Raw genomic sequence first — 25,504 nt, 5'->3', positions numbered from 1 at the left:
ATAAATAATGGTTTAAACCTATACAATACACTTATGCATATTAGTAAAGATTAGTATAAAACCATAATTTATGCACATTTTTGAAGAAAGGGGCTTTGATAAGAGCATCGTTGTCTTACATATCAAGCAAGCATCATTTCGAAATCTATATTAGTGAAAATAGCATTGAATCTCATGAGGTTAACGCTGGTTGCGTAGTGCCCCTGAAACACTGGAGTGGCCTCTTAACGTGCTGGACAACCACTGCGGAGACTTTAGTTTTTGAATACAAAACATATATTTCGCAGGGTGCATTACGCAGGATAAGACAAACAGTTTTCTCCAAACCCCATTATTTCATTACTATATTCCCCTGAAGAGATGGACACTTAACGTTTAATTCAATGTGTTTAAAATTGTTGTTTACCTAACAAATTCCCAATGCCTCTATATGTGAAATTTCACATCTAACGCACGTAGCAGCCACGTACCCGTTTTTTATATGTAAAAGTTATGTAAGGTTAGTTACATTAATAATAGGTCAAATATTTGTTAATGTATTAGAATTTACGCAAAAAATTTCCACGGGAGGATAGGTTTTCGCACGAGATGATGATCGTAACATAAATTAAAGAATGGTTGGGTTAGGTTGCTAGACATTTAAATGACTTTTGCACGAGTGAGCGGCGAACTTTGGATATGTTCGGGGACTGATCGACATTCAAGGAATCTTGTCCTTCTCCTTGAAGCCCGGCACACACGAGCCTCTTCCCTGTGCAAGGATGCGCAAATGTTCTCGCAAACCTTGACCAGGGACCGGCTAGTGTCACGTGGACTGCCGCCGAGGCAGTATGTGGGTATAGCGGTCATATTTCACGCTCTCTTCTTGTACAAGTTGAGGCCGTCTCTGCTTTTGTGTCTGTAGATGAGTACTCTAGGTCGGGAGTGATTGTTTTCGATGTGTAACACCTTAGCTCTCGGTATACGGCATTTGGTGGGAGTAATTCCGTGAACGGAACGGAAGTCGCATGGAACGGTAATGTGTAACCGCGGTGCTGCCATCTGTGGCGGATGACGCTAACCAAAGTTCACAAAGCCCACGGGAAACTTTAAAGTATTAACTGTTCAATTAATTTCAACAAGATGGGCAGTATTTTAAAACATTCCTTTTTTTAAAATCAGGTCCAAAGCCGGGGTTTAGTTTTTTTTTTAAAGTCTTTTTCACTTTTGTCAGACCCGTTTCATTATATTGTTTAAAATTTCGGTCTGTTAATCGAATGATTCAATAGTCGACGTAGCTGCTCCGGCAACGAGTTCTAGCGGCGGGTGCAGAAATTACGTGTGATTCACGTCAAGAAATGTAGCTGAAAACAGAAATTGCGTATGCTTACCACGCTCGGCATTATTTTAAAGAATTCTAAGTTAAATCTTTTGTCCGTTTTTCTATATAATAAGTGTATTTATAACCTGAGCAGACATTTATTTGCTCGTTACCGAGTATTGAAAGACTCGCTCACTTTTTTTCTTTTAAATTGGCGTAGTTGTTGAATTTATGCTAATTCTTAATCAGAGCCCGGTGAAATGGATGTGCCTCAGGCCTTGACAGTGACGTGCAACTAGATCAAAGAAACGCAGTTTAGGGGGAGTGGTGCGTTTGCTGTTAGGGTAAAAAGTGGATTTCATGATTCTTGAATAGTTTAATGTACTATAAAACTATTTAAGCTCCTATCAAAGGAATTTTAAACTTATTTTATTTAAATAACACATTTTAAAATAATAAAAATGTTTCAGCTAAAATAAAAGTTGAATTTTGATTCACTAATAAATATTTTTTTTCCTGTATCCTTGGTGCAGTAAAAAGAAAAAAAATGTTTTCTAGAAATATGAAGAAAAAAAATTAGAAGATAATTTTGGGAAAGGGGAAACTACGCCAAATAAATTTTCGGAGGGGACTTGTCTTTGGAGTCCCCACCCCTCAAGGGCTAACACAGGAGGGGGGAGGGGGATATTAGTGGATATATTCCTCCCTTGAAATCCTAAAATATCTATAACTTGCGACTCACCCCGGCTTCCGCGGAGGCAATCTACTGATGTGGTGTATTTTAGATTTAATAAGTAAGTTCTTACAAGCATCAAGTTCTCGCAAATGACGGGTATTATTATTTCAAATTTAAATTTATATATAAATAAAAAGCACTTAGAATACACTGATTGCACCAAATTTTTACCTATCTGCCTGATTTCACACATAAATGAGAAAGATGTAACAGATAAACAAATAAAAATAATTAGGTACGTATTAAAATTGAGGTTTGATGGAACATATGTGATATGGTGTATCAGTCAATTTTCATATAAATTAAATGCCTAAGGTTACATAAATATTTAATCGGTTAAGGATTAATGATATGTCAGTCAAAATATATTCGCAAATAACTAATTATTTTTCAACCAATTTTAAAAGATTTAATTGGTTTCTGAGCGTCATCCTTAAGAGTTAGACATCTGCTATCACGAACTTTTCAGTAGGTCCTATTAAGACTCGCAATTCTGTAGTACATTAATTTGATTCATAAGTCATGTAAAAGTCAGCGTTAAACATGAATTATAAACAACGATGGTGGAATCCGCATCAAATTTCATTGTGTAGTTTAGAAGAAGTAACCAATTAGGGACTTTGTTCATTTACTATTTAGAGATTCCCACCAACAAATGGAAATAATTTCAAGTAAACAGTGGGAAGTGTGGTTTCATCCGCCCTCCCAAAATGAAACTCTACGTACGCACCTACTCTCTGACTCTTTTTTTCCCCATTTTTCACTGTCCCGACGCACCACCACGGGTTCACTGGGTGTTTGGAGAAGTCCCAGTGTGATGTGGGAGATCGGGGAAGGTGCCAGCAGTGCTGATAAAGTCTTAGGGCTCAGGACACAGCGAGGTACGGGGCTGAGGCGGTGACTATGCTGGGATGGAGGCCCCAGCCGCTGGTCATTGCCGAAGCTCTAATACCTTCCCGATAAAAAAGAGGGAGTGATCCCTAGCAGTTCTGTTTAAATTCATTGCTGTGGAATGTATAAACGAACTGGAAGTTTCTCCCACCCTACCCTGATAGGGCGCACATGTGGGAGGGGACCGTGAAGATGCCGGGGGTAGGTCGGGAGAATCCAGTGCTCTCAACCGTTTCGAGTGAGCCTGGCTGCTCGACGCTCGCGAACCACGGGCCGCGCTCGGCAGTCCACTCAGCTGTCATCTCGGGTAATTAACCCGGCCGTGATTGGCCGCGGGGCGGAAGCGGACCCGCCTCGTCGTCCAGGCGAGACGGCGCGTGGTAATCAGCCGTGGAAGGGCTGCCTGCCTGTATCTGCTGCTTCCTGCCTCGCTGCCTCGATAGCGCCCCGGCGACAGACAGCCGCAGTCCGTGGCGCCCGCTCTTGCCACGCTCGTACTACCCACATCGAAAACATTCTAATTATTATCTTCTCTTAATTTTGTGTTAATATTTCTTTAATTTTACTATTGCTTGAGTTTTCTAAGACCTCGAAACAGTGTCTTGTGAAAGTATTAATACAATTTTATACACTATGAAAAATTAAATTAAAAATTAATTTTCCACAGCAGAAACTGTTTGTAGCATTTATTAATTATGCAATTTTAGTCAGACTAGGTCAAACATTTTAATACGAAATTATGTAAAAACGTTTGGTAGCAAAAAAAACTGTTGAAACCAAGAAGGCATATTTTAGTTACGTTTATTAAAAAATTATAATTGAATATTTTCAGATGGTGCTCTTGATATAATAAACGTATTTTCAAAATTCTCACTCAAAGTTTTTTTTTTAATTTTTCAATACTTTTTAAGGCTGTGCCTAAACTTCTTGATCTACGAGTGTATCTGGCAACAGAGCACGCCCAAACAAGGATGACGCTAGTAGCAGATACCGTGTATTGGAAAGGGAGAGAGAGAGAGTAAATAATGCCCATTAAAATGTACACTGCAGGCACGTTACTCCTCGTCGCCTGATTGGGCCGCTCGCGTCCCACAAGTCTGTTGGTCCTACCCCCACCCCTTTCACATCGGCCTGTCTTCGATCCTCGACTGCCGGCGTGCTCCTCGTAGCGGGGTTGATGTTACATAAACAACTATCTGGACCCACGGGCGCAGATTTCGCAGGTGGTGGGGGGATGCCAAGCCATTTCCGCCCTGCAACTCAAGGAGGATGAGGCCTCGCCGACTTGCAATTTCACATATTTTGATACCGCCAGCAATAAAACTTCCATCTATAATTTTTTTTTGGTTTGACATGGCATATATGGGGATAAATTATATGGTGAATTGCGATAAAGCCGAAATAACAACGAAAAACATGCCAATATACCATATATGACATCGAAATGCAAATTATTACACCATTAAGCACAAAATGCAACTAAAATCTTGAAATTAGCCAGCATTATTCATCAAAAATTAATTCGGATCACAAAATCATAATTTTTGAATATATTAAATTCAATGAATGCAACTAATTAACGAAGTTAGAAGTTTATACCAAATTAAACTAAATAGGTTGGAAAAAGTTTCACTTTTAATCTTGCAACTGTTATTACGTAGCAACATATTTTTACATATTACGTTTGAACGGTTTTGAAACACACAATTACTTGTTTTTATCGTTCCAATTAGTTAGACACGCTTATTATAAGTTATTATAAGTGAATTATTTATCAGTCAAAACGACACATTCTTGGTGAAATAAGTACTATGAAACATTTAAGTGTCATATTTTTTTGAATAATATGCTATATTTATGAATAAATAGAATTCATAAAAAAATAAAAACAATAACACCGAAATATCCTGTTTTAAAAACGAAATTAACCTAAAAATAAAACCATAAAAACTTGTCTCTAGGCATGGTACTTAGCTTTGGCTACTTGTTGAAGGCAACACTTGTGAACTGGTGTGATTATTATGAGAGTTGAATAATCGCCCGCCTGAAATAATTAGTTATGTCTTCGCGGCGCTTACAGACTGGAGTGTCACTAACACGAGGTTGCAACAAGGCCTAGAAGGTCTAGGAGATATGATTTATGCGTTGACATGCCAACAATTGGGATAAATAGTTGAACATTACAGTTATAGAAAGAAGATGGAGAAATCCAAGATAGTGAGGCCTAATTCCCCTTAAAAGCCCTTCCTTGTGAGGGCACACTTTCCCTTTCGGAATTGTAACCGTGAAACGGAGACGATGAATGTAATAATGACAAATGTTTAAAGGGAAACTTTTTGACTAAGTATCAGTAAGTTTTTCCCACTAATGCATGAATATCGGCCTAGAGCGCCTAGTGATTTTGAACTTGATAGTTCACATTGCATGCATGTCCGATTATTGATGTGTAAACATCTTATCTCTCGGTATACGGAATTTGGTAGGAGTAATTTCGTGATAATGGAGCGGAAGTCGATGAATGGAAATGTGTCTCTAAGATAGCGGACCCACGTGTAGCAACATGAACCCGTATATGTAAGTTACTTTTGTAAGCATTATGGGTCATAAAAAACGTATTGGTGTGCCAAATGAAACTACCTTGGAATATATTTGGTAAGCTAAAATAATCCTAGTAAAAAAATCACAATTTTTAAAATACCTAAGAAAACTGTCATTGCGATGGTTACAATACATATGATTGACTCTAGTTTGAATGGTGCTATCATGGTGCAGATGAACGTTCATCTACAGGTATGATTACTAGAGTTTTTATACGGCAAGTTAGATAAAAATTTTGAAAAAGAAAAAGGTGAAACATCTCCTGAAGGATAAATTAAAAAAAAATTCATAAGGCTTTTTTTTCTTGCTTTTGACGGGAAATTGATTTCCGAAATTAGGCTATTAAAACTATGACATTCTGCATATACCCTTCGTGGACAAGATGACTTCCACACCGACATTTAACATATAGACAGAAAATCTCGAGCAAGCTAGTTGGGAGAAAATCGGACGAATGGGGTATGAATGAGGAAAGTTTTTTTCTTCGAAAAATTGGGATAATTAATACAACTCATTTTTAAAATAGGTAATTATAAGTATACCTGCCATGAGGTGGGGGTGTGTTTGGGAGGCTCGGGCCCCCTAAAAACAAAAAGCTCTTTGCAAAGGATATTTAGAGCTTGCAAAATCGTAATTGTGAAATAGGAATTATAAGCCTTATGCCGCGGACCCCCTGGTAATTCTACAGATTTGCGCTCACGAACCTCCAACGTACCAATAAATTAATTTTTAAAACACCAACCAACAGATCAAGTCATGGAAAAAATAGGGAATGAAGGATAAAATTAATTAAAAACTCCCTTAGTGTACACAGTATCTAATCCATTCCAATTGTTATAAGCCTTCTAAGTACAGTATGACCATAAAAGTGTCCCAGTTATAAATTTTAATAGTATCAACTGTAAGCGTTGCAGTGTTTTGGTTCAAGACCAAAATTAAAAAGTAACTGAAACAGTTTTAGATAAAGCGTATGCACGAGTACTGCTTTGTTGTTTTCTCGCTTGCAGTGCCACTTTCGCAAAATGGCAACTTCTGAGCATAATTAGTAGAGGGTGAACCTGTAAACTTTATTTGGCAACAGGACGGAGCCCCTCCCCATTGGAATCTCTTTTACAAAATGGGTTGAACCGTTGAACGTCGAAGTCCCTGACCGTTGGATTGGTCGTAATGGTCGAGACGACAGCTCATTTTCACTGGCCTCCACGTTCACCTGACATAACGCCATACGAATTAGTTTTCTTTGGGGCTTTATAAAAGATCGTGTCTACGTTCCGCCACTACCTAATGATTTGCCAGTATTCAGACATAGAATAGAAGAGCCTATTGCTTCCATTACTCCGGACTTGTTAACCAAAGTGTGGGAAAAGGACTTAAGGTTGGATGTGTACCATATAACTAACGGGGCACATATTGTAAATTTGTACGAAAAACTAGTTCTGTTTACCTTCAATTTTATGTATGAGTTGTTGTGAATAGTCTAAATTAAACTGTTATAACATTACAGTGTAACTAGGACATTCTTTTATAGACTATTCTGTACATTAAACTTTTATATCAAGCTAGTTTTTGTACGACCAAACAATTATGCAAGTAGTGACCAAAAATGGGTAGCAGAGAAAAAATTAGCTATTATTTCCTCAGTAGACACAACGTCTATTCCGTTTAAAATTGTTATAAATATTGCAAATATTACTAAAATATTTTGTCGTACACTTTTTTTGATGACTACAGCCCATTTCAAAAGGGGTGAATAAATTTGTTAACTGCGTAACTTATGAGATCAAAAATATATATTTTAATTTCATAGGAGTTTTTACTAGCGGCGCAACAGAGAACCTAGCTACCAGAGCCAAGCCAATGTCAAGTTAATGGTCATGTCATTCTTTCCAGATTATCCTAGAAATTATACTAAAATGTTGGGTGCATTTAATAAAAAAATTTAATTTAATTTAATTTAAACAAAGAAATTTTTTGGAAAACAGTTGCCGACTTATTTTCTTGTAAATATACAAGGATAATCTTATAATAAAGATTTACGTGCAATATGTATAACTAATGGCCTAACTTGAACAAGCAAGTATTTTAGTCTACCAAATTATTACTAGCATGATTATACAGCATACCTAAATTTTGTATGTCTTACTTAAATGTACAATACTTCTAACTGTAACATTAAAAGTAAATATTTTTGCTACATGTTTTGAAACAATTTACTTGTAAAATGTAAAATGATATTTTTAAAGTAGTATTTGTGATGATTTATGGTATTTGTAATGTTTTATGAGGCTTGGTGATGTGTCATGGTGCTTGGTGTAGCGATGTGTGAGGTGCTTAGTGATGTTCAATGGTGCTACGTGGTGATGGTATAAGGGGCTTGGTGGTGATGTCTTGGTTATTGGTGCTTGGTGGTGATGTCTTGGTTATTGGTGCTTGGTGTAGCGATGTGTCATGGTGCTGGGTGTAGTGATGTGTCATGGGACTATGTGGTGTGTCACGAGACTATGTGGTGTCATGGTGCACGTGAGGGTGATGGGTGCGTGGTCATGGTGCTGGGTGTAGTGATATTCCATGGTGCTACGTGGTGTGTAATGGTACACGTGGCGGTTCTGGGGGCTTGGTGATGTGTCATGGTGCTGGGTGTAGTGCTGTTTCACGGTGCTACGTGGTGTCATGGAGCACGTGGTGGTGATGGGTGCCTGGTGATATATCGTGGTGCTTGGTGTAGTGATGTGTCGGAGTGCTTGGTGTTGGTATAGTGCTGTTCCACGTTGCTAGGTGGTGTGTTATGGTACACGTGGCGGGTCTGGGGGCTTGGTGATGTGTCATGGTGCTGGTTGTAGTGCTGTTTCACGGTGCTACGTGGTGTCATGGAGCACGTGGTGGTGATGGGTGCCTGGTGATATATCGGATGTGCTTGGTGTAGTGATGTGTCGGAGTGCTTGGTGTTGGTATAGTGCTGTTTCACGTTGCTAGGTGGTGTGTTATGGTACACGTGGCGGTTCTGGGGGCTTGGTGATGTGTCATGGTGCTGGCTGTAGTGCTGTTTCACGGTGCTACGTGGTGTCATGGTGCACGTGAGGGTGATGGGTGCGTGGTCATGGTGCTGGGTGTAGTGATATTCCATGGTGCTACGTGGTGTGTAATGGTACACGTGGCGGTTCTGGGGGCTTGGTGATGTGTCATGGTGCTGGTTGTAGTGCTGTTTCACGGTGCTACGTGGTGTCATGGAGCACGTGGTGGTGATGGGTGCCTGGTGATATATCGGATGTGCTTGGTGTAGTGATGTGTCGGAGTGCTTGGTGTTGGTATAGTGCTGTTTCACGTTGCTAGGTGGTGTGTTATGGTACACGTGGCGGTTCTGGGGGCTTGGTGATGTGTCATGGTGCTGGCTGTAGTGCTGTTTCACGGTGCTACGTGGTGTCATGGTGCACGTGAGGGTGATGGGTGCGTGGTCATGGTGCTGGGTGTAGTGATATTCCATGGTGCTACGTGGTGTGTAATGGTACACGTGGCGGTTCTGGGGGCTTGGTGATGTGTCATGGTGCTGGTTGTAGTGCTGTTTCACGGTGCTACGTGGTGTCATGGAGCACGTGGTGGTGATGGGTGCCTGGTGATATATCGGATGTGCTTGGTGTAGTGATGTGTCGGAGTGCTTGGTGTTGGTATAGTGCTGTTTCACGTTGCTAGGTGGTGTGTTATGGTACACGTGGCGGTTCTGGGGGCTTGGTGATGTGTCATGGTGCTGGGTGTAGTGCTGTTTCACGGTGCTACGTGGTGGTGATGGGTGCCTGGTGATATATCGGTTGTGCTTGGTGTAGTGATGTGTGGGAATGCTTGGTGTTGGTAAAGTGCTGTTCCACGTTGCTAGGTGGTGTGTTATGGCACACGTGGCGGTTCTGGGGGCTGGGTGATGTGTCATGGTGCTGGGTGTAGTGCTGTTTCACGGTGCTACGTGGTGTGTTATGGTACACGTGGCGGTTCTGGGAGCTCGGTGATGTATCATGGTGCTGGGTGTAGTGTTGCACCAAGGTATGGCGATGCACGCGGCTGCAAGGGTGCGCTGGTGCGTGCAGGTGCACCACGTGATGATGTCCGGCCACGCGGAGGAGATGCGCGAGCCGCAGCCCGCCGGCTTCGAGGAGCACGGCGACGACCGCCAGATGATCCCGCGCGAGAAGGCGGGCTGCCAGCACGACTGGGTGCTGCTGGCCGCCGCAGTAGACCGCCTGGCCTTCCTCGTCTACTGCCTGGTGTTCGTCGTGCTGGCCATCGTGTACGCCGTGTAGCGGGGCCCCGTGAACACACTCGCCGTACTAACTCTGTTGGTTCGCGACAGCTCACACTCTGACCCATTTGCTGCTTCGCATACTTCGCGAAGCACTCGTTAAGAGGCCACTCCAGTGTTTCAGGGGCACTACGCAACCCGCGTTAACCGCATAAGATCAAATGTTATTTTCATTTTGCTTATAACTAATTAACTAATATAGATTTCGAAATGATGCTTGCTTGATATATAAGACAACGATGCTCTTATCAAAGCCCCTTTCTTAAAAAACGTGCAAAAATTATGGTTTTATAATGATCTTTACTGATATGCATAAGTGTATTGTCTAGGTTTGAACCATAATTTATGCACATTTTTGAAGAAAGGGGCTTTGATAAGAGCATCGTTGTCTTACATATCAAGCAAGCATCATTTCGAAATCTATATTAGTTAATAAGTTATAAGCAAAATGAAAATAGCATTGAATCTTATGAAGTTAACGTGGGTTGCGTAGTGCCCCTGAAACATTGGAGTGGCCTCTTAAGTGACCATCCATAAACACCTTCGTAAATCTCGTAGAGTGGCCACAATTCTGTTTAGCGAAGCTTCACTGAATGACCACTCAGATACTTCGCAAAACACACGTTGTAACCATGCGCTGCTGATTTGCAAAGCCTCATATGTATAGTGACCACACAGATACTTCAAAGTTCATTGTGAGACCACGCCATTATTAAAAAAGCTATGCGACCAAAGAGTGGCCGATTAAGTGGATTTATCGAGTCTCTTAAAATTGTTTGCAAATCGGGGTTTTTCATAGTATACTACAGTGTTATTCGAAATGTTTACCGAAATATACTATAATGTTTAACTAATAAAGTATATTGCTAGTCTTATATCGTTTTATTGACAAGTAAATCAATGAGTGACAACACCAAATAAGCTTTTAAATCTGCATCCAGAAACAAATCCCCACAGCTTTAAACCTAACATTTTACCACACCAAAACAAAATATTACTATATGCTACTATTTAATGAACAATCGAATAAATGTAATTTATATTAAATTTCGTTTTTATTTACAACAAACCGTAGCAAAGCACTCTTGAGGCAAAAAAATTAATATGGGACTGTGCCCTTAAAAACATGTTAAAATGTGAATGCTGAGTAGTTAGAGCAGTCGTGAAAAGTCATTTAATACATTGCTATCTGTAAAAGAAGTTAAAACAGAAGAATAGAGTCTTGAAATTTAAATATCAGGATATATTTTTCTCAATTATACAAATATAGGCGTGTGAGTTCTCTCTCTTTGTGTCTAATATTAAGATCATTAAATATTCCAAAAATATTTTTCAATTAAAATTCACAGCAACGGAAGGAACCATCCCTAAATGTTGTTTTATTCTGTTCGCCTCTGCGGCAGATTCTATCTCAGGCCAATACATGCAAGTATGATAAATACTTGGAAGGAGCCAATTTTTCTCCAAAGCCTACTTAAAACTAAAGGTAGGTATTTGTAGGAGGGTCCGGGTTAGGGAGGGACCTAGGTGCATCTCAGGCCGAAGCATATAAGCCTAGACATGCAGGGATTAGCCATGCAGGGAACGGCCACGTGCATGGTGTGCTTTGTGCGGGGATTGGTCAGCAATGGCAGTAATTGGCTCCACGACTTACTCCCACATTTTAAAACTAGCTTAAAACTTTTCTAAGTAGGGCCCAGGTAAAACCTGCATAGACGCAGGGAAAACCCAGGACACATACACGCGGGATGCAAAGGCATTAATTGCGTATTAGTATACAGGAGACATAGGATGGTATGGATGAAGAGATGGACAGAGTAGAAAAGAGTATACCATGCGACCATGCGGGGGTTGAAACTTGGACGTGAAGTCCGCTTTCATATTAGTTTTACGGACCCCCGATCAGTCCCGAACATATCCGATGTTAGCCGCTAGCTCATGCAACTTCACGGTTGGAATAAATAAAAAAAAAAAAAAAAAAAAACATAGCGTTTGGGTAACTCAGTGGCTAAGTGCGTGGTTCAGATCATCATAACACCAATTTGCGAGATTTCTTACATTTTTACGATCTTGATAACATTTTTAACGTTGCAGGTAAAAAAATTAGCGAGTGTGTTCGTGTTTATACTAGGCTACCGAAAAAAAAGTTTAACTTTTTCTTTTGCAAAATCGAAAATAAAAAATAATGGGAGCGAAGCTTCTAGTACCTGCCAGAGATGTGTAACATCTAACCTGAGTAACGAGCAAATGCATGTGTTCTCATGTTGCAAATACACTTATTATACGAAACTTGGACACGAAATTTAATGTAGATTTCTTTGAAATAATGCCGAGCGTGATAAATATATAGGCAGATAGTGTTTTCAACTACATTTCTTGACGCTAATCACACGTAGTCTCCGCACCTGTCTCTAGAATTCGTTGCTGGAGCAGCTACGTTGAATATTAATTAATTTGAGTACCAGACATAAATGTTAAACTGTTTAATGAAACGGCTCCGATAAAAGCGAAAAATACTTGAAAAAATTCCAAACCCCGGCTTTTGACCTGATTTTCAACACGGAAATCTCTAACAATACTGTCCATCTTGTTCAAATTCATTAAGTATTTATTACTATAAAGTTTCCCTCTAACTTTGTGAACTTAAGTTCGCGCCGTCCGCCACAGATGGCAGCACCGTAGTTACACATTCCCGTTCTATGTGACTTCCGTTACATTCACAAAATTGCTTCTACCAAATGTCATACACCGAGAGCTGAGATGTTACATATCAGAAAATCCGAAGATATACAAATGAATGCGGATTATTCGGGCATCTGATTAGGAGTCAATGGATAGTTGGTTTCACTCACTACCTGGTCAGTGCTGGAGCGGTACAATACCCTTCAAGGGCAGCTGCGAATCAATTGGTGGTTTGCCTTAAACCCCAAACATTTTCAGTTATTTATTCCATTTCATTCTCCTTATTCATATAGCAAATAAATGTTAAAAATTCAACTGTCAGCTAATTATGTACAAAATATGTACTACATTTTTTTTTCCATTTCGTTTAAGTTCTGCCACTAAAAAAGCCCACGATTGCAACCATGTTAAAAGTAAAATAAAAAATAAAAAAATACCTGAAACGGGATATACCCCCGTAAGCAAATTCCACACGATACCCATTTCCTTGGCAGTCTATACTTATTTTCTGTTAGCACACCTGGCTTCCATGTACTTAACAGTTCACTACCCTCTTAATGGCCCTGGCTTTAGGTATAAAAGTTTTCATAACCTAAGTCTTACCCAAAATCGTAATGAACGTGTTATATCTTTCTGCTGTGCCCTCGAGCTGAAGTCAAGATGGCGGTTCCACATGACAGCATGCACCAGTGGAAATTCACTTTCGTGAATATCTAGAGACGTACCACATGCGTGAAAATATACTAGAATACATTTTGTAAACTTGAAATAAATCTATCTTACTATCAAAGTAAAATGTACTATATTGACATAAAATGAATCCCATCGCTGAAAAAACCAACTAATTTACATATTTTTGTTAAAATAATTAATGCAATATTCAAATTGTACTTCAAGCAAAAATGTAGGTATGTATTATCTTGTTGAAAACTGCCACAGGCCTTATAACTTTTAATACATATCTCATTCCATGGGTATATTCATTTCATACTAGTAGGCCTATATTTTATATTTATAGCAAAAATAATATTACCACAATTTTAAAAAATTAACTCTAATTGAAACACACACACTTGTTAAAAATATGAATGTTCATTATTTGTTGGATAAAAGAACAATTTATAGGAACTGCCCACCGGTTAGTTTAAAAGTAAAATAGTTTTTTTTTTCACTTAGAATTATTTTAATGCTGGGCATTACTATTATATTAAAATATGCTTGGGTGCCTCGCATGGCAAAAAAAAAAATAGTTTCAACTCCTCAAAGTTGTCTAATAAGTTAATAAATAACAAAACTTAAAAAAACAAATGTGATTGTGGCATTTTCAACTCTTTATATTAATGAGCACTTTCAGATCTGTGAAATATCTCTTTGAGGTGACTAATACCATACCATTTTATAATTATAACTTAAATTAAAGCATACAACAATCCCTTGTATCCTTCAATTCATATAACTAAATTTTCAAACCAGCCTAAAAAGAAAAATTTCATCTCATCAAGTCATCATTTCACAGAATATATTTTTAATAGTAATTCAACTTAGAATTTTTTTCAGTGAAGAGTATAGAAGATAAAATATAAAAATTTAAATTACGCATGTAGCATTAGTTTAGAATAAACGGCTGAAATGTTTGCATTTTCCATTATTTCATTACTGAGCCCGGCAGTTATCTTGGCGTGTCTCAGCGCGGGGGTGCGGGGACAGCGGGACCGGAGAAAGAAGAGAGGGTAAGCAGGCGACACGTAGCCGAGAGCCGTGTAGTGGCTGTTAGGAAAATATCGCCCTTCAGTGTATACCCGAAAAGGCGAAGGTGGCAGCTCGCAGATGCGCGATAAAGTGATACATAGATGAGAGCGGGAAATAATAAAAACCGTTTATTCTATGGTATAAGTTGCTATTACTCCAAAAAAGCGCAAAAGTGGCTTACATGGAAAGTTTAACATTGTAAGTTATAAGTTCTGCATTATTTGTACACTATGAATGCTGACAATCGAATAGTAATAATTGTAATTAATTTTAACTTAATTTTGTTTTTCGTCACTTAATACAATCAATTATCATGGAAAGAGAACTTCACACTTACATTAAACAAATCATATAATATAAATGAGGTTTTGAATTCTAAAGTGGAAGTACAATGCAAATTGTATTTACATTTATAATGAATAATCGATTAAAGGTGCATTAAAATATAAAGCCACATATACACAAGCATTTTTTAAATGCCATTTAAGTTGGTAGTCAGGTGTTTCCAAGGGAAGCCTACAACTCACGTAGTTTCGGTTCCCTGAAATAATTTCCGAAGATTTCCGAAGTTTTGCGTTTTGGTATTAACGCCACTTCAGCCGCTAAATCAGAAGTTTCCAATGAAAACAAGCATGTTGTGACTGACCTGACCTAACCTAACCCTTCGATTTTTTTAATTTCAATTTTTGAGAGAAATCCGAAGTTGCACGAACGTGGTAGGGAACCGAAACTACGTGAGTTGTAGGCTACCGGTTTCCTAAACGACTAACATGAAGTTAAAGCAGCACACAACATAACAAGCTCAATGTTTAGTTAAATGTAAATCCAGCGCTAAATGGCACGTTTTAGGTACGGAAACAGGAGGACGATAAGGGCTAGACTGGCTCTTGCGTCATCAACTGTGAGATAGCTTTCGCGCGGAGAGCTACAATTGCGTAATGTTTTGGTCGTTTGCTTTTTATTGTAAGACTTTTTTTAAAAATAACTGAGAACACAATGAATTGAGAAGCATAGTTTTAAATTTATTTTACATACTAAGTGACCTAGTTTTCCAAAATAAATCGTGTCTGGTTTTCGCTAGTTACTGAGTTAACAACATTTCAATTAATTTTGGTTAGCATAATAATTATCAGACACCGTAAGCATATTTGAGGGGCAAAGTAAAACGTTGTAGGTTTAGACAATAGTATGTTACTTTTCCTGACAGATGAGTACAAATATTCGAGCACAACCACTGCAATTTACACAATGTTACACTTATGTAATACAAGTACAATTCATAGGATTTCTCACTTTTGGTTTGGTAACCCAGCACTCTTAGCCGAAAGGCCTTACCGCCCTGGGGCCCCCACGGGCGTGGATACAGACTTACATAGTGTAGGAAGTCACGCACCGAATGTTTTCTGTTCTGCTAGTACAAACCTGGCCGCTGACCTTGACAATAGGGTATCGCTTTCTCTCCGCCCTCCCCTTTCCCCCAGACAGGACTAGGAAGCTCAGACGCCAAGTTATCTGCCGGGCACAGTAGATAGGCAGACAGCAACATGGTTATTCCTACCTATACATGCAGCTGATTTGGTCGGAAAGTGTGTTGGCTGTTTATCTGTTCACATTAATTTAAGGTATCGTGTGTGAAGTAACAAATTCCTTATTCCCTTCTGCTATACAAACTTCATGCCCATATTCATGGAGTGAAAATACACCTACTGTTATGGTTATGTTTTCTAAATTAACTTCTACGTTTCTGTGTGTATTGTTATAAAAAGAATAATTATTAATACACCAACAACATATCTGGCTTGTTCACCGTATGTTTAAGTATTTAACTTTGTTCTTCAATCTTGAAGTTTTTTTGTGACAGCAATGGCGTATATACAAGAAATGGTTTGCAATCACACCAACCCGTTTAGAAGTCGCCACCACATATATTTTTGTGTACAATTACACAATTGTTTATACAGTATTCCTTTGCACCATCAAACAAATCTAGAATGTGCTCTCAAGTGGCTAGATGTATTGTGTTGTGTGCTGTATATTCAGGCTTCTCTACACACTTTTAAAATGTTAAAAAAAAATATTACTGCTACTACTTTCACATAACTCGTTGCAAACCTTGTCTGGTTTCACTCTGACAAGTTTACGGTTAATTACCCAACTTAAGGGGAAGGTGGAAACGCAAAGATGCCGTGGTACTGTACTACCACTAATACTACTGCACATTTGGGGTAAGGCAAATACTATTATGTCAGTTGTGTGTGCTGAAATCAATAACATTGAATAGGCTCAGAATATTGCCATGTGCTGAATTATCACTGTTCCTTACAGTAGTGATGTGATGATATGTCAATAAAAACAAGAAACGTGTAGGGTAAGACAAATTAGCAATCACCAACACAAAATAAAAGTAGACTTGCAAATAATGGATTTCCATCGATATGTATGCAAAAATTAAAAGTGAACAAAACAAAAGAGAGCACGATTTGTACTGCAAAATACGCATATCATGCACTTTCAGCATTTATCAGTTTGTAATATAAAAATGGCTAACTCTGTTAAGTTAAAATCACTAAGTTCTCTGTGTCAGCTCTAGTTTGTTAATAATCTGGAAATTAGGGTGGGCATCTCTTAACACAAATGTTTGATGTATTGGAATATTTAAATATCAGATTATATTTTACGACACTAAGTTTGTTGATACGCTTAATAGCTAGGCCGACTAGCAAGTTCAGTGGTGAACATGGGAAACGTCCAACTAGGACCACTGAGATTTTGAATTACAATCTTAACTTTATGTCAGTGTGTGAATTTAAATGTTACTAGCACACGTCAGATTGTACGTTGTTCCAATCAACCAAGAATTAGTTTTTTTTTTTTTTCAACTTTGGATTTAACATCTCAATAAATTACAGTTTTTGAAAAATAGGCTTGGCATCTTGTAACGTCACAATGGAGGTCAATGGCCAAGTCAGAGGCTTGCAGTACTCACATATTTTATGCATCACATCTAAGTACCATACTTTCTAGTAGGCCTACTTCCCTTATTACTTAAATAGCTAACACATTTCCAGAACACTCAGAGCATAAAAAATAATGATGGATGTTATCCCTGCTAGCTAATACTCTCCGATTATTTATTACGGTCCTTCTCATATACATTACGCCATCAGTTATTTAAGGTTTTTACATATAAAATTTTTTACAACCTTTCGGTTTAAATTGGTGCCTTCTGATTTGCCTGTTTGGTTGACAACAATTTATTCAAAACGTAAAATTATCTGCAAATTTACTGATTTTAAAATAATTATTGCTGGTGCAGTTCCAGTTTATAATTTATAAATACATCAAAAATGTTGTTTACTGTGTTAGTGTTCTTTAAACGTTCACCCGACGTCATAGTGTCTGTTGATTTTAATGTGTCTGTTTTTAAATTGGTACAATACTGGAGCGTCTCAAATCTTAAATAGTCCATAAACATAAATAGAGTTTATGAATAAATAATACTATATCAGTGCCGTTGTATCGGCACAGTACTTTCAACAGTTTTCATGCCATTACAATTTTGTACCGTTTAACATTTAAACTTTGTCTTTGTTAAGCCATTGATCACACACAGATTTTTTAAAGTCATGACATGCTGCATTGGCAATATCAAGAGTGCTGTCGTTAGAAAAAATATCCCATACTAAACACCAATGACTTCATAATGGAAATGATTCAAAGCAGCTACTCATTTAACTACAGCCATTTAATTAATATTTATATTTTCATTTAACAAAGCATAATTTTGAAAATTTAAACGATAGACAATATTTATGGCCTAAAACCTGTTGAAAATAAGTTGTTTTGTTCATAAATCTCTCTCCTAACTTCCTATAAAATGCTCCTCATTATGTTTCTCTTTGTTTACTAACATAAGAACCAATATTTGTTGTAATGGTAACACGTGTGTTAGCGAAAGTTTGCCATCTACACTTGGTCTATGAATATGTACATAAGGCCAAGCCATTCTTAATTTGCCATCAGCAGAAGGATACTTAGGTGATTTTTTTTTACAGGGATTCCAAAAATATTTAATTAAATTTGAATTAACTGTAGCTATCAGGTGTCACAAAATTACATTCATAAAATTTTCATACTAAGGACATATTTTCAAGGCCCACCAAGGTTACTTGTGTAGGTAGTTTATATTGGTTCATACAGAAGTTAATAATAATCATCTGATCATACCCAAGTTAGAATACTTAGTCTGACAAGCTAACGACTGGTAGAAATTTCAGCAGTTGCCCATTTTTATGCCCGTAAACATAATTCACAAGATTGTGTCATTAGGAACTGCTTTGTGTGTATTGTAAATTTATGAATATTTTGGCTACACACTTTTTCAGAAATGTTTTAGTAGTTTACTTAAAATTTTGTTGGGCGATTTTGTTTGCATGCATAACTAACAAAAATATGGGTTTTAATGGCTTTTTCAAGACTAAAGATAAATAAAAATTGGACTTGTAACTTAATAAACAGAAGTTGTACTTTAGGATAGTTTGACAAAATTTAAAACAGCTTAATTTTAAGATATTTATGCCACCTAGCTACTTTGGTCTAAAATTTAGCCTTAAAACATTACCAATTTTGATTTTACATTACATATTTTGTTTTTTGGGTGAAATAACTAGTGTTTACATCTCAATACAAACTATATAAATAGGAAATAACATTTTATTTAATAACAAAATTATAACACTATACAATTTTACTGTACAAAGCAAATTAAAATTTGCATTATTATTGGAAATTTTACATGTACAGAGTATACAAAAAAAAATTATATTACAGTAAATTTTTTTTAAAAAAAATATCTGCATTTTACATGTCTACAAATCTGCTGCACAGATTGCACAAGTCTTTACGCAAATTCCAGAAAATGAAGATCAGAGTTAGCTCTTCTACTTAAGTAGGTTATTAACATTTATGAAGAATAAAGCTTATTTATCTTAGGCACAGTTAAAGGCAAGCTAAAATGCTAGGTGAGAGTATCAAAAATAATACTTGGATGCAAAAAGATTAACTGTGTGTGTTAGCCCCAGGAGTATTTAAATATGTCATTATCATGATTCGCCAATTATTTACTCTTTAGTGAGATTAAACACTGATCACTTTCACGTCATTTCTGCACTGACAGTTGGGAAAACTTACAGCACAAAGCAAAATCCAAAACCCTCTTCATGCTTGGGAGAAGTCCTGCGAGTCATCCTTCTCAAATATAATATCCTTGATGAGGATGTCTCCTTGCACCACCACAGAGTCCACGATGTCAGGACTCAGCTTGTGCTTCATGCTGCAGAACTGGTTCCCATTGATGCTGACATCGAACCTGCAAAGGTACAGAGCTTTTTACCAAATTTTCAAAAAAAAAAAACCATATTACTTTAAAAAAAATTAAAAGGTAAAATAAATATATTAAAAATACTATGCAACATAATTAAATATCTAACCACTACATAATAAAATCATTCTAACACCAATACGAATAGAACAAGACCGTAATTATCTCAGCATTACCTTAGTAATAATTAACTCAAACAGGTCCATAAAAATGTATTTTTGAAATAAACTCACACTATAATAGATTCCAATTTAATTTGAAACAAAAATGAATAAAAAGAGTTACATTAGTTATTCCAAAACATTATTGAAAATAATTATACATTCACTTTGATAAGTAAACTTACAAGAAAAATAAGTGATGAATTTAAACAAGTTAAATTATATCACAAATATAGCTTATTAGCATTTTTTATAATTGTCCGTGCTTGTATACAGGTTGTACCAGAACTAAACTTCAAAGCGAAAAAATTTTTAGGCCAATAAATTACGGTTCTGAATCAAAAAACAAAAATTTTAAAATTCTTAAGTTTTTAATTTATTGGCATTTATCAAAAGTTTTATAATTCCCGCCCTTTACCAAATTGTTAGATACTGTAACTACAAATTTATTATACATAATCATGAATAACCTTACTATAATAATTCAACATAAAATCACACCTGCTATACTTTTGGGGTACAAAATATTTATTTGCACAACTTACTAGGCAAAATTTTTTTATCATGTAACTGACTATTCATGGTGTAAAATAGGTAATTAAAATGCTAACTTAGCAAGTTATTTGAAAAGACAGCTCCTTGAAGCAAAACAACTTGGTAAGTTAACATACGTGTTTTAGAGAAAGTTGTCACAAGTAGTAAATAAATAGTTTATAATACTAAAAGAAATACGTACATTGTAACTTTGTACAACACACGGATATGGTTATATTTGCAAATAAGAAATACTTTAAAACCAAGTTATTTCTTACGAAAATTGGCGCATATTTTATATTTAATTGATTTTTCATTCAAGTTTAATTTTTTTTAACCATGGAAAAGATAAGAGTATTCAATAATATGACTATTTTATTATGCTTATTAATGTGCTCGTTAATTCTGGAATGCTTTTCAGGCAATGGTTTACAAATGACTAACTTAAGATACTAAGACAACACACAGAAGAAAACCCGGGTAAGAATTACTGCCAACACTATACTGAAGTGAGTGATACAGTTGTTTTCATGTTAATGTATAAATTTACAAATCTATGTAATTCTGCATGAATATTGCTGTTCCATTTACAAAAATAATTCACAGTGCAAGCTCACGACTGGAAAGACAACCAACAGAATGGAGCACCTTCACGTGCCTGGAGAGCCTACATGTGCTGATTCGGTTTTAGGACGAGTTGTACAAACACAAGAACGTGGGTATAAAGCTGGGAAAACTGTCTCCTCACTGATCTGTGTACAGACAGACCCGGCTAGAGACAGGGGCCCTGACTTGGTTTATGGGGGGGGGGGGGGGGGTGGAAGCGGGAGAATATAAGGGCAAACCCCCGGGGCTTGCGTTTACCCTCCCAGGGCCAAATTTACAACTCTACTGGCAATAGATTTCATTGGAAACCTTACAATTTATGCAATATATATGTACATCACATTTGCATTTATTGCCACCGTTTGCAGTTTATTAGATTCATTTTAAAATGTGGGGTTTGCAAAGTTGTAAATTAAATAAAACGAACAAAATTATATACTCAAGGAGCCCAAGTTTCTCTCGGCAGCACTGTGTGTGAGGGGAGAACATAATTTAGCTCAGGCAATTTTTTTTCTTCCAAAACCACACAGCATACCCCGGCAAAGGAAAAAGCTGAAATATGTTAAAGAAAGTGATTAAATAATGAACTTTTTTTTTTTTTTTTTTTTTGTTTTTGAAAATGTTCAACTTCTGTGAGTAAATATTGAAGTAACCAAAGCAGATGCGAATGTATTTATGATGCTGTAACTTGTTTTATTTATGAACACTGTAGTGAAAATAATTTAGCAACACTTTATTAATTGTTACCATCACTTTGGCCTGAAGTATGTATTCGCTAACGCTCTACGGGTCCGCCCCGCTCTGTGCAGCCAGACCGACCCACACGTGACAAGCCAGGACCGAGAGGGATAGGCAAGGGGCGATGGCCGGGAACCTCGGGAGCCCGGTTGTGTGTGCTACATCTTGGCTCTCGGTATACGGCATTTGGTAGGAATAATTTCGTGAATGGAACAGAGCTCATAGAGACAAAGGGAAACTATTTAATGCATTTTAACATAATGGGCAGTATTAAAAAAAAATCCTTGTCGAAAATCAGTTCCAAAGCCGGGAATATTTTTTTTCAAGTCATTTTCGTTTTTACAAAGTTTAAAAATTTCGGTCTGATGATAAAACGACTCGGTAGTGAACGTAGTTGCTCCGGCAGTGATTCGCGTCTGGAATAAATTGTAGTTGAAAATACAATTTGCCTATACTTAACACGCTAAGCGTTATGTTTAAGATTTTCGAGCTTGGCATTATATGTGTATCAGAGTACCGAGATTATACCCCATCGAATCTGAATCTAGGTGTCGAGGATTTAAAATAAAAATATATGTAAAATAAAAAGGCTAGTATTAACTATGGTTGTTTCCAAAATAAGCAGACACCGGGGCGGGCAGGGTGTGTCAGCACACGCATTGGCGTAGCTGTGTTCATAAAGTTGGGGGGGGGGGGGGGAAATAATGATTTTGATGTCATGTAAACCCATTCCCCTCTTACTAAGACGGGGGGGGGGGGGGTCCAGGGGTCCTCCACCGGAAAATTTTGATTTTAAAAGTGCAAAATAGCGCTTTTTAAGCAGTTTTTGTATCTAACCATTGGATACATCGATGTTAAAATTATTATTGTTTCCTTAAGATAAAATTTGAGGGTGAAGAAATTACAAATAAAGTTGGGCAGAATAATATTATAAAATAAAAATCTCACGGTCTAGAAAGTTGGGGGGGGGGGGACAGTCCCCTCCACCCAAAAAGTTCAGGGGGACACGTCCCCCCTGAGCACACGTCACCTGTCGTCCCGCCGCGTGACGCGCAGCGCGAACACGAGCCCGGGGAAGAAGTCGAGGCACGCGGCGAGCCGCTCCTTGCCCCAGCGGCCCTCCGCCCAGGAGTTGAGCGCCACGACGGGCGCCGGGCCCGCCTTGAAGCGCGGGTTCACGTGCAGCGCGATGCTGGGGTGCGGCCACGCGCGCACCCCCTGCTGCAGGTTCAGGTAGAAGCTGCGCACACGCCAGTCGCCACCAGGCAATCACGGAACAATGGACAAATTACTGAATCAAATTCAAAAAATAATTACAAAAGGAACGGTTAGACTTAACGGCTAAGCAGGATGCAAGTGGATGAAGGTTTTACGTTACAAAAACTATTGTTTTGAGAAAAAGGCTCCGAAAGTAATTTGTTTGCTACTTGCTTGTGTGTACATAGCAACTTTATCAACTCGTAACTATGTTATTTTTGAAGTTAGAGGGAAGGTGTATTTACCATTACATAAAATGCATCATAACACCTTCATCCCTGGACTTGGTGCAATTTTTCAAAAAATGTAACATAACACCTTCATCCACTTACCCCTTCAATTGTATCCTCAAATTATTACTACCCTACATGATTAAATTCAAAGTTATAAATAAAGTTTATCTTTAAGCCTTAGTGAAACTATTACACCATTAAATTTGCAATAGTAGACTACCATATAATGCAATTTTGGATGATTTAAAATAAAAGAAAATGGCGAAGTGAATAAATCGAGTAAGGTATGGTCGAATCGTAAACCTTCAAGTGATATTTCAGCCCTGTGTCATTAAATTAAGGAATGGAAAAAAAGAGTATTAATACTGGACGTCTCGTCGACAAACGGTGTCTTTAAAAGGCAAACGTTATAGAGCGAAACATAGCACCGTAAAATAAATCGGTTAGTTCTTTTCCACGGTAACTTAAAAGAGCCGTAAGAATGAATTGTGAATGGTAAAGGTAATTATCATGAATCCTAGTTTTTCATAAAACTTGCTTATGAAAATTTAAATTTGTAATATATGTCTATCTATAAGGTAGATTTCCCCTTAAATGTATAGGTAAATAACTCCCATTACAGGTTTACAAACATTACCAAAAAGTTTTTTTTACAATGGGGCTATTTTGCATTCGCTTCATTCGCTCATGGAAAGGACTAGTTCTTTCCGATATCACTGTAGCCTCAGAAAAAAGATTATACAACATCCTAAGGCTGTTATAGAGTCATTAAGTAGTACATAGTACATATTGAGCATAATCATTGTATGAAAAAGGCAATTGTAAACTGAGGGAGACTCACCAAACACACACAATGAGTCTCAATTTGAACGATAAACTTATGCTGCAGATTCATCACAGGAAAAAAAAAACATCTGCACAGACTATGGTCTAATGTACTTCACGAGGCTGGTAAATATAGCCTACACCTTTGAAGTTCATGCTGAAAAACTGATTTACGAGGACTATTCGTAAAGTAAGCAGAGCTTGTCCATTAAAAAAAATTAATTCGTGAGAAAAAGTTTTTATTTATAGTTATAATTTACTACGGATCCACTTTACATTTTCACATAACTGCCATTCAGTTCCAATCACTTTTAGCAATGCTGCACCAGTATCATTAACCCCCTCTGCATAGAAGTTCGCCGCCTGGAAATTAAACCAGTTGACAATCATAATTTTGTAATTTTTGCTGTAATTTTTTTTACACACGTTTCATTAAACTAACCAAAATGACGCACTCTCGTCCCAAAAAAACAGTACCATCATTTTTCGACTCCAGAACGAAGATTGCTTAAACGTTTTCCGGAGATGTTCACTAAGCGGCTATACTTGTGCTATAAGTATAGGCCCAGGCGTCCTTTCCATTCCCAGGCGGCGAGTCAAACATATACAATAGGAGTTAAAGAAACTGGCGCAGCGTTATGAACAGTGTTTGGAATTGTACGAAGATCATGTGAAAATGTGAAGTATATATGTAGAAAACTAAAACTGTCAAAAACTTTCTCACGAGTTAATTTTTTTATGCGCAAACTGAGCTTATTTACGAATAGCCCTCGTATGGCAAATAATACAGAAAATATTTGAAATGGAAAACTAATTGTCTGGGTAATGTATAGTTTAAAAACATTTTACAACCAACGCAAACATTGATGGATACAAGATTTCTTTTCTCGTGCGTGCGTGCGGAAAGGGGAGGCAACTCCAAATAAAGGTTTAAAAAATTAAATTTATTTGTTTTATTCAGAAGATTACATTACATTACATTGACTCACACCCTGCCATATTAACATACCGTCTTCACTTATATTTGCAAAAAATTTCATAATTCGGGGGAGTTGGGGGGGGGGGGTGGGGGTTATATCACCTCTCTCCACCCGCTTTCATGTGCCACTGAACGCAAAACTTGTTGCTGTCGCAAAATGACTTCCTTGAAATACTTGAGGCCAACATCACATGAGAATAATTGGTGGAACTTAAAGATTGATACACCCAATTTTTTAAAATAATTTTTCGACAGTGGCATGTTTTGCTGTAGTTGAATTTTTTTTTAATAAAGCATTTTCAACTTCAAAGGCGTGAAGCACTTTAAACTATAAACTCGTATATAATTTTTCCACTTATTTTTCGCGATGAACCTGCACTTGAAGTCTGTCGGGATTCACTCAGACTCGTCTTGTATAAGCTCCGAGAGAATCCACTCGATAAATGTTTTCGTAATTTATAAAGGGGCCAAAATAAGGTGTTACAGAGCATCATGAATCAAATAGAATAGAGCAAACATGTAAACTTACGTGCAAGCAATTGCCATGTTT

General features: G+C 37.5%; 2 protein-coding genes across 2 annotated transcripts in view; one reads left to right on the top strand and one right to left on the bottom strand.

The window, feature by feature from the left end:
- LOC134530926 (acetylcholine receptor subunit alpha-type acr-16-like) overlaps positions 1–10,682 on the top strand; it is a 63,515-nt gene extending 52,833 nt beyond the window's left edge. The window contains exon 9 of the mRNA XM_063366241.1: positions 9,599–10,682. Coding sequence (XP_063222311.1) covers positions 9,599–9,811 — 213 coding nt within the window. The 3' untranslated portion in view covers positions 9,812–10,682. The remainder of the gene's footprint in view (positions 1–9,598) is intronic.
- Positions 10,683–18,936: 8,254 nt separating this feature from the next.
- The window catches only part of LOC134530924 (galectin-4-like), a 114,561-nt gene continuing 107,993 nt past the window's right edge, over positions 18,937–25,504 (bottom strand). The window contains exons 7-8 of the mRNA XM_063366238.1: positions 22,691–22,900; positions 18,937–19,609 (exon numbers count right to left, since the gene is read on the bottom strand). Of these exons, the coding sequence (XP_063222308.1) occupies positions 19,459–19,609; positions 22,691–22,900 (361 nt within the window). The 3' untranslated portion in view covers positions 18,937–19,458. The remainder of the gene's footprint in view (positions 19,610–22,690; positions 22,901–25,504) is intronic.

Source organism: Bacillus rossius, chromosome 3 (genome assembly GCF_032445375.1).
Source record: "Bacillus rossius redtenbacheri isolate Brsri chromosome 3, Brsri_v3, whole genome shotgun sequence".
NCBI classification, from domain to species: Eukaryota; Metazoa; Arthropoda; class Insecta; order Phasmatodea; family Bacillidae; genus Bacillus; species Bacillus rossius.
The sequence above is the reverse complement of the archived record's forward strand: the minus strand, read 5'-3'. Positions and strand labels throughout refer to the sequence as shown.